At 45.1% G+C, this 10,000-nt stretch overlaps 1 protein-coding gene across 1 annotated transcript in view; it reads left to right on the top strand.

The window, feature by feature from the left end:
- Positions 1-502: 502 nt before the first annotated feature.
- Positions 503-10,000, top strand: part of LOC122252153 (uncharacterized) — a 9,833-nt gene continuing 335 nt past the window's right edge. The window contains exons 1-3 of the mRNA XM_043014465.2: positions 503-631; positions 1,529-1,933; positions 8,975-10,000. The exon at positions 8,975-10,000 is cut by the window's right edge and continues 335 nt beyond it. Coding sequence (XP_042870399.1) covers positions 627-631; positions 1,529-1,933; positions 8,975-9,914 — 1,350 coding nt within the window. The 5' untranslated portion in view covers positions 503-626 and the 3' untranslated portion in view covers positions 9,915-10,000. The remainder of the gene's footprint in view (positions 632-1,528; positions 1,934-8,974) is intronic.

The following is a 10,000-nucleotide window of genomic DNA, read 5'->3' as shown; positions in this document are numbered from 1 at the left end:
TGCAGATGTGCATAGTTTTGCTTGATTAAGGTTAAATGTTTTTCTCATATTAGGGATTATATACCTGTATAAATTAAGGGTTTATAGTGATTTTACGCAGTTTTCGGTATTCCATTAAATATGTATATATTCATAAAAGTTTAGGTTCCTCATTTTACATCGTAGTTCATATGAATGACAAATATAAATTATTTAGAAAATTTTGCTATATTCGAATCAAAATTTTCGTTCACACTTGACTTTTTTGTTTGAAACCTGCCATACATATAAAATAATGCATTGAACAAATATGATAATCCTTTTATTCGTAATCTTGAATAAACATTTAGAAAATCCATTCCATCTTAACATCACTCAAAAGATGAAGAATTTCAATCCTCAAACTTCGAACGGTTTCTCGAACATTGCTTCAAAAAAAAAAAAAAAAAAAAAAAAAAAAACATATCTATCTATTTCCTCCTGCTCTTTACATATGATATCCTCCATAACTAAAGATAATTCTGTATTTCTTTCGTTATTTCTGCCGAAAAATGAAATTGGCGGGAAAGTGACCGAGGTTATATATAGGACGCGAACCGGTAACCGCCATCAGACTGGATCCGGACAGACACGGAGAAGGTGTTACAATGAGGTAATGTTGTTGGAAGATTATTTCTGTGCTTCTATGATCTCTTCTTGTGGGTTCTCGTGTTAGTTTCTTCAGCGTATATATATATATATAGTAAATGCAGGTCTTAAGAGACTCGAGATATTTCAGGTGTTCTTAAAATGGCTTTAGTTTCGAGTTTGGATTTCTAGTGTATACAAAGCTTTTTGTAATGTTTTTTTTTCCACTCGTGTTCAATGGCTGTGTCCAATATGTCAAGTACTTCAATTACACGGGGATCGTAAGATATTTGTACCGCCAGCGTAAGACAATAAGGATTGAAAGTTAAAAAAAAACTTCGATACTTGTTTTTGTTTTGTCCCTAACCTTTTTAAAAGCAAGAATCACGTAAAGCAGATTCACCAACGTGTACATGTCTTAATAGATTCCAGATTTCAGATTCCAGATTCCAGTCCTTCTCCAAAGATCGAGATTCTGACTCGATGGCGGAATTAGGCTAAATTGGACAGTTGGTAAATGGGTGGTTAAGATTTCGTGTAGTTTCATCAATTCTTTTCAAAATTTCCAAAACCGATTCGACAGGGCCTTTAGATTTAGATTGCTGGTGTACCGACTTCGGTTGAAAGATTATAGGTGAGTGGAATTAGCAATGTGAATATAAATTCCCTATTCCCTATTTTTTTTTTTTTTTTCACTTCCCTCTTTCCTTCAGTGAAGATTGGAATCGTGGTAGGCCTATTGTTTTTGAAGCAAAATCATCCCGGGAAGTTTAATTAAAACGTCATATACTACATGTTGAGTAAATCGAGTAATTATTCCACCACTGCCCCGGCCATTAGTGAAGGGCGCTCTGGTAGTAGGCCTATGACTTAGGAACCAGATCCTCAAATGAATTTAAACCAAAAAGACAAACGTCAACAGGGTCGACCATCACAACAGCGGACACCGGCGCGGCGGGGGAGGGCGCCCCCTAAACTACACCTCGAGCCCCCAAGGACGCCCGCGCAGGCCCTCGTCAGCGACGCCTGTTGGAGAAGGAGGGGGAGGAGGAGGGGGAGGCTATAGCCCCACCTACAGACGCTCCTTCCACCAGAAGACTCCCGAGATAGCCGGCCCCGAGAGTCCCAAGGAATCGGTGTGTCCACTGGGTCCTTCGTCTTCCTCTTCCTCCACCTCTTCTTTCTCCGCCTTCGAACACGAGAGAGTAGGTGCTGGTTGCAGCGGTGGCGGCAAGGGCGAGCGTGCTTCCGTGCAAGGCCGGTCCTCCAACCTCCTGCGGTACAAGACGGAACTCTGCAGGACCTTCGAGGAGAACGGGCTGTGCAGGTCGGTGTTCCTTTCTTGGTAGTACTTGGAGGAATAGGGTAGTCTTTCTCTCTCTTTCTTTCTCTCTCTTTCTCTCTCTCTCTTTCTTTCTCTCTCTCTCTTTCTCTCTTTCTCTCTTTCTCTCTCTTTCTTTCTCTCTTTCTCTCTTTCTCTCTCTTTTTCTTTCTATCTTTCTCTCTCTCTTTTTCCCTCTTCTTCTCTCTCTCCTCTCTCTTCTTTCTCTCTCTCTTCTTCTTCTCTCTCTCTCTTCTCTTCTCTTTCTCTCCTGTCTGTCTCTCCTTCTTTCTCTCTCTCCTCTTCTCTCCTCTCTCTCTCTCTTCTCTGCTCTCCTTTCTTTTCTCTCTCTCTCTCTCTCCCTCTTCTTCTTTCTCTCTCTCTTCTTTCTCTCTCTCTCTCTTTCTTCTCTCTCTCTCTCTTTCTTTCTCTCACTCTCTTTCTTTCTCTCTCTCCTTTCTCTCTCTCTCTCTCTCCTTTTCTCTTTCCTCTTTCTTCTCTCTCTCTCTCTGTTTCTCCCTCTCTCTCTTTCTTTCTCTCTCTCTCTTCTCCTCTCTTTCTCTCTTTTTCTCTGTCCCTGTCTCTCTTTCTCTGTTTCTCTCTCTCTTCTCCTCTCTTTCTCTCTTTGTCTCTGTTTCTTTCTCTCTCTCTCTCTCTCTCTCTCTCTCTCTCTCTTCTCTCTCTTTCTTCTTTCTCTCTCTTCTCTTCTCTCTCGCTCTATTTCTCTTTCTCTCTCTTCTCTTCTCTCTCGCTCTTTCTTTCTTTCTCTTCTCCTCTCTCTCACTCTTTCTCTCTCTCTCTTCTCTCTCCCTCCCTGCCTCTCTCTCTCTCTCTCTTTCTTTCTCTCTCTCTCTCTCTCTCTATCCCTTCTCTCTCTCTCTCTTTTCTCTCTCTTTCTCTCTCTCTCTCTCTCTTTCTCTCTCTCTCTCTCTCTCTTTCTCTCTCTCTCTTTCTTTCTCTTTCTTTCTCTCTCTTTCTTTCTCTCTCCCAGTTCAATGTAATCCAATTATAAGTAAGGGAGTGAAAAACACTCGACCAATAGGCGACGATCTGTTGGAATAAGTGCACCCCTTCAAGAAGGCGTCGGGTGGAAGTGCAATTCCTGCTGCCGTCTCTGCTCCATTTCCCTTGAAGCAAGGCCTCCGGGAAGTAAAACAGCGTGACATAAAGATCAGGTTACACGCGCGCACATTCACGCTTGCGAGTAGGAGCAGGAGGGGGTGGGGTAAGAAGGGCTGGATGTGGGGGGGTCGGGGGGGAGTCAATGCATGCTCCTGCCGGCTTTATCAGGTCTTTTGTTTGGTGCTGTCTAGTGTCGGATGTTCGCCTCTTCTGCTTTGCCTCTCCCCACGCCAGTTCCACCCTGTTTGTCTTGTCCCATGTTGAGTGGGTGGTAGTAGGGACGTAGATGGCATATATAGGAGGGTAAGTGTCCCTTTTGTTGTTGGGTGGGGGGTTGGGGCGGGTGTGGGAGATCCATTTTGGATTGATTTTTTTTCTCTCCTCAACTTGGGCATTTGTTGGGGGTGGAAGGAAGGGGATGATGGTCAGCATTTGGATACCTTTTAGTAGTTTGGGATGGATAGGAATGGACTTTGTTGAAATTTGTTGGAACAAGTGGTTGCATACGAGACTTTGTTGTAGGCCTATACAATCTTTCCACAGACGTGTTTGAACTTGAATTAAATTTGCAATGCTAATATTGGAGTTGATATGCCTTTACCATACGCTATCCAATATCTTTGTACCTGATAATGCAGTTTTGGTTTGTTCATTTACATTGTTACTCTGCTCAGAAGTACTTTTATCCTACAGTATATAGTGCAAGCTTTTTCTTGTCATTTTTCCCTGTGCGAGAGAAGTAGTAAGTACTTTCATCGTTTTAATCAGTATTTTCCTAATGTAACATCATGGTTATGATTCTCTATCTTCATTTTCTTCAGCTTTATATTCTGAAACATCTGTTCAATGGTCATTTCTCTCTATGTATGTGTGTGTGTCTGTGTCTGTCTGTCTCTGTATATGCATGTGTGTGGCTCCCTCTCCCTCCCTCTCCCTCTCTGTCTTGTGTGTGTGTGTGTGTGTGTGTGTCCCTCCCCCCCCTTCTTCCCCTTCCCCCTGTCTTGTCTGTCTGTATGTCTCCCTCTCCCTCCCTCTGTCTTGTATGTGTGTGTCTCCCCCTCTCCCTCTCCCTCCCTCTGTCTTGTATGTGTGTGTCTCCCCCTCTCCCTCTCCCTCCCTCTGTCTTGTATGTGTGTGTCTCCCCCTCTCCCTCTCCCTCCCTCTGTCTTGTATGTGTGTGTCTCCCCCTCCCCCTCTCCCTCTCCCTCCCTCTGTCTTGTATGTGTGTGTCTCCCCCTCTCCCTCTCCCTCCCTCTTCTCTCCCCCTCTCCCTCTCCCTCCCTCTGTCTTGTATGTGTGTGTCTCCCCCTCTCCCTCTCCCTCCCTCTGTCTTGTATGTGTGTGTCTCCCCCTCTCCCTCTCCCTCCCTCTGTCTTGTATGTGTGTGTCTCCCCCTCTCCCTCTCCCTCCCTCTGTCTTGTATGTGTGTGTCTCCCCCTCTCCCTCTCCCTCCCTCTGTCTTTTGTGTGTGTCTCTCTCTCTCTCCTTCTCCCTCTCCCTCTCCCTCTCCCTTTCTTGTGTGTATGTCTCTCCCTCTCTCTCCCTCTCCTTCTCCCTCCCTTTCTTGTATGTCTGCGTCTCCCCCTCTCCCTCTCCCTCTCCCTCTCCCTTTCTTGTGTGTATGTCTCTCCCTCTCTCTCCCTCTCCTTCTCCCTCTCCCTCTCCCTCTCCCTTTCTTGTATGTGTGTGTCTCTCCCTCTCCCTCTCCCTCTCCCTTTCTTGTATGTGTGTGTGTCTCTCTCTCTCTCCCTCTCCCTCTCCCTCTCTTGTATATGTTTGTATGTCTCTCTCTCCCTCTCCCTCTCCCTCCCCCTTCCTTTCTTGTATGTGTGTCTCTCTCTCTCTCTCCTTCTCCTCTCCCTCCCTTTCTTGTATGTTGTGTGTCTCTCTCCTCTCTCCTTCTCCCTCTCCCTCCCTCTTTCTTGTATGTGTGTGTTCTCCTCTCTCTCTCTCCCTCTCCCTCCTCTTCCCTTTTGTATGTGTGTGTCCTCCTCTCTCTCCTCCTCTCCCCCTCTCCTTCTCCCTCTCCCTCCCTTCTATGTGTGTGTGTGTGTGTCTCTCTCTCTCTCCCTTCTCCCTCTCCCTCTCCTTTCTTGTATGTGTGTGTCTCTCCTCTCTTCTCTCCTCTCCTCCCTCTCCCTCTCCCTTTCTTGTATGTGTATGTCTCTCCCTCTTCTTCTCCCTCTCCCTCTCCCTCTCCCTTTCTTGTATGTGTGTGTCTCTCTCTCTCTCTCCTTCTCCCTCTCCCTCTCCCTTTCTTGTATGTGTGTGTATGTCTCTCTCTCTCTCTCCTTCTCCCTCTCCCTCTCCCTTTCTTGTATGTGTGTGTGTCTCTCTCTCTCTCTCCTTCTCCCTCTCCCTCTCCCTTTCTTGTATGTGTGTGTCTCTCTCTCTCTCTCCTTCTCCCTCTCCTTCTCCCTCTCCCTCTCCCTCTCCCTCTCCCTTTCTTGTATGTGTGTGTGTCTCTCTCTCTCTCCTTCTCCCTCTCCCTCTCCCTTTCTTGTATGTGTGTGTCTCTCTCTCTCTCCTTCTCCCTCTCCCTCTCCCTTTCTTGTATGTGTGTGTGTCTCTCTCTCTCTCCTTCTCCCTCTCCCTCTCCCTTTCTTGTATGTGTGTGTGTATGTCTCTCTCTCTCTCCTTCTCCCTCTCCCTCTCCCTTTCTTGTATGTGTGTCTCTTCTCCTCCTTGTCCCTCTTCCTCTCCCTTTCTTGTATGTATGTGTGTGTGTGTGTCTCTCTCTCTCCTTCTCCCTCTCCCTCTCCCTTTCTTGTATGTGTGTGTATGTCTCTCTCTCTCTCTCCCTCTCCCTTTCTTGTATGTGTGTGTATGTCTCTCTCTCTCCTTCTCCCTCTCCCTCTCCCTCTCTTTAATGTGTGTATGTCTCTCTCTCTCTCTCCCTCTCCTTCTCCCTCTCCCTCTCCCTCTCCCTTTCTTGTATGTGTGTATGTCTCTCCCTCTCCCTTTCTTGTATGTGTGTGTGTGTCTCTCTCCCTCTCCCTCTCCCTCTCCCTCTCTTGTATATGTTTGTATGTCTCTCTCTCCCTCTCCCTCTCCCTCTCCCTTTCTTGTATGTGTGTGTGTCCCTCCCCCCCCCCTCCCCCTCCCTCTGTCTTGTGTGTGTGTCTCTCTCTCCTTCTCCCTCTCCCTCTCCCTCTCCCTTTCTTGTATGTGTGTGTATGTCTCTCTCTCTCTCCTTCTCCCTCTCCCTCTCCCTTTCTTGTATGTGTGTCTCTCTCTCTCCTTCTCCCTCTCCCTCTCCCTCTCCCTCTCCCTTTCTTGTATGTGTGTGTGTGTCTCTCTCTCTCTCTCCTTCTCCCTCTCCCTCTCCCTCTCCCTTTCTTGTGTGTGTGTGTCTCTCTCTCTCTCCTTCTCCCTCTCCCTCTCCCTCTCCCTTTCTTGTATGTGTGTGTGTCTCTCTCTCTCTCTCCCTCTCCCTCTCCCTCTCCCTTTCTTGTATGTGTGTGTGTCTCTCTCTCTCTCTCCTTCTCCCTCTCCCTCTCCCTTTCTTGTATGTGTGTGTGTCTCTCTCTCTCTCTCCTTCTCCCTCTCCCTCTCCCTTTCTTGTATGTGTGTGTGTCTCTCTCTCTCCTTCTCCCTCTCCCTCTCCCTCTCCCTTTCTTGTATGTGTGTGTATGTCTCTCTCTCTCTCCTTCTCCCTCTCCCTCTCCCTTTCTTGTATGTGTGTGTATGTCTCTCTCTCTCCTTCTAACTCTCCTTCTCCCTCTCCCTTTCTTGTATGTGTGTCTCTCTCTCTCCTTCTCCTTCTCCCTCTCCCTCTTCCTCTCCCTTTCTTGTATGTGTGTCTCTCTCTCCTTCTCCCTCTCTCTCCTTCTCCCTCTCCCTCTCCCTTTCTTGTATGTGTGTGTCTCTCTCTCTCCCTCTCCCTCTCCCTCTCCCTCTCCCTCTCCCTTTCTTGTATGTGTGTGTGTGTATGTCTCTCTCCCTCTCCCTCTCTTGTATATGTGTGTATGTCTCCCTCTCCCTCTCCCTTTCTTGTATGTGTGTGTCTCTCTCTCTCTCTCCTTCTCCCTCTCCCTCTCCCTTTCTTGTATGTGTGAGTCTCTCTCTCTCTCCTTCTCCCTCTCCCTCTCCCTTTCTTGTATGTGTGTGTATATGTCTCTCTCTCTCCTTCTCCCTCTCTCTCTCCCTTCCTTGTATGTGTCTCTCTCTCTCTCTCCCTCTCCCTCTCCCTTTCTTGTATGTGTGTCTCCCTCCCCCTCCCCCTCCCCCTCCCTCTGTCTTGTATGTGTGTGTCTCTCTCTCTCTCCTTCTCCCTCCCCCTCCCCCTCCCCCTCCCTCTGTCTTGTATATATGTGTGTGTGTATCTCCCTCTCCCTCTCCCTCTGTCTTGTATGTTTGTGTGTATGTATGTATGTGTCTCCCTCCCTCTCCCTTTCTTGTATGTGTCTCCCTTTCCCTCTCCCTCTCCCTCTCCCTCTCCCTCTCCCTCCCTCTGTCTTGTATGTGTGTAATTGTGTGTTTGCGTGCTTGCCTAATCCATCATTTTTGAAAATAGCTTTTTCACTTTTCACATTTTTCTATTTTACTGATTCATGTTTGGTAGTCAACTGATATTTCCTAATTGTAAATTTGATGTCTTGTAATCTAATGATTACTACTTCTCTACTCCTTCATAATGATTGTATATTTGTTTTTGAACTTATTTTTCTTGTTATAAACCCATTAATGCTTTCTTTGGACATTGCATTTATTTTCATTTCAATTCTCTCATTTATGCATAGATGGTTCTACAATGCCTACCTGATTTACTTGTATACCCTATTTCTTAAATTCAGGAATGAAAATTGTGTTAATCATATTTTTACTCGATTCAAGCAATAGGGTTAATCTTTTCAGGTCAGGTAGGTATTCTTATTGTCATGTAATTGAATCACCATGTATGTTAGAGCATTGAAACCTACTGGACAAAGCATGCATTCTCGGCATCAACAGATTAAGCATACTAGTCCTATTCATCCCTTGCTCCCTTTTTCAATTAATGAATTTACCAAGCTCAGCAAAGGTACTTTGTAGATACAGAACTGCCTGTGTTCATGACTTGTTTCAAGCCACATACCATCAGCCTAAATAAGAGTAAACAAAATGCAGTTAAAAGCAATTCTGGCACACAATTTTGGATCACCAATGCATTTCCTATTTTGGAATATTATTAGGAATTGAATTGCCAGTGATGTATTTAGGTAACAAATATAGCAAGTCTTGCATTAAATATTTATATGTAGAAGAGTACTTGCTTCTAATATAGATAACTAAAGCATGTAAATATGATTTTTAATTGCAGATATCTTGTAAAATCACACACACACACACACACACACACACACACACACACACACACACACACACACACACACACACACACACACACACACACACACACACACACACACACACACCCACACACACACCCACACACACACACACACACACACACACACACACACACACACACACCCACACCCACACCCAAGAAATTGGGTTTAGGTATGCATACTTTTTAGTCTTATTTTAAATGTTAAATTAAACATTTCCACAGTTTAGATGGAGTACTTGTTCATTAGAAATGAATTAATCTTTTTACAATTAGTTAATCTTTTGCATATGTAGGAAGTACCTTAAACATATCTATATATTGCACTATTACCACTAATTACCTAATTGGTCCAAAAATGTTTACTTGTTAATGTCTTTGCTTGTTTTCAGTCCTAGATTTATTGCAAGTACTGCTTTTCATAGTGTGTGTTGTATGCTGTGCTTTGATGTTAATGCTGTTTGCTGCTGATCTGGATTCTGTTTGTATGAAGTTTCAATTATAACTTGGATTTAACTTGATTGAAGTTAAATCTTATGAGTTATCCTTTTATGTTTGTAGAATGAAGAATTAAGATGCCTTTTTATCAACAGGTTTGGAAACACATGTACCTTTGCTCATGGCATAGGTGAGCTTCGAGCCATACCAAGACATCCACGTTACAAGACAGAACCTTGCCGCCAATACCACACTCATGGATATTGCCAGTATGGGGCAAGATGTCACTTTGTTCATGACCCAGAGGAAGCTGCAGGCATTTCCCCAATGCGAGGTTTCATCATCAGAGGCAGGCATGACAGACTTGCTAGTGCAATGCTGGCTTTGGCAGAGGATGCAGGAATTGTGTCCAATCCAGACACCAGTGATGTTTTGTTAGCAAACCTGCGAAGACTGTACGCTCTGAGGGCCATGAAGGATCAGCCAGAGATTTCTGACGTTCCTGCCACCCAAGAACCAAGTGAAGGGAGTGAAGATATGTCTTTCCAGTCGGATGGATTGGACTTGTCAACGTATCTGCCAGATAACCTTTCAGCTAGGTTGTTTGAGAATAGTAGCAACTGCAGCATGTACACATCTACCATGAGTGTGTTGGGATCTTCAAGCATAAATGGCAATAAGTATGATGCTTCCCAAGAGCCACTAATGGAACCCAGTCTAGATGCCAGCGTGGATAACAGCATAGACCAAAGTATAGACACAGGAATATGGTCAAGTGCTTGGTCCACAACTTCCAGTCTATCCACTTCTCCGCCAGGTGAGTCCTGGTGGGGAATGTGGGGTGGTTCCATGGCCACGCCACCTCTCTCCCCAGAGAGCAGACTTGTCCAAGATGCCCCGCTGAATCTTGGACAACCTACAATTACTTCTTTATTACCCCAGGGCATTGAGATGGATTTACCAAGTATGGGAATGGCAACCAAACTCTCAGTGAAAGTTGTAACCGAAGTGATAAAGGAAAGTGTAATTGCCAACCCAATGGAGGTGTCCCGGGGCCTCCACCTTCCTTCCATTGCCGAATTGTGCCGTAATTAAAATGTACCTGAATTTGAAACTTTATTTTATATGGGAAACTAATGCAGTAATTGTAATTTTATTTTTGGTTTGCTCCAGTTCCTAAT

Source organism: Penaeus japonicus, unplaced genomic scaffold (genome assembly GCF_977035675.1).
Source record: "Penaeus japonicus unplaced genomic scaffold, GWHDUDI00000001_assembly GWHDUDI00000010, whole genome shotgun sequence".
Taxonomy (NCBI): domain Eukaryota; kingdom Metazoa; phylum Arthropoda; class Malacostraca; order Decapoda; family Penaeidae; genus Penaeus; species Penaeus japonicus.
This window is presented reverse-complemented; position numbering and strand designations above follow the sequence as displayed.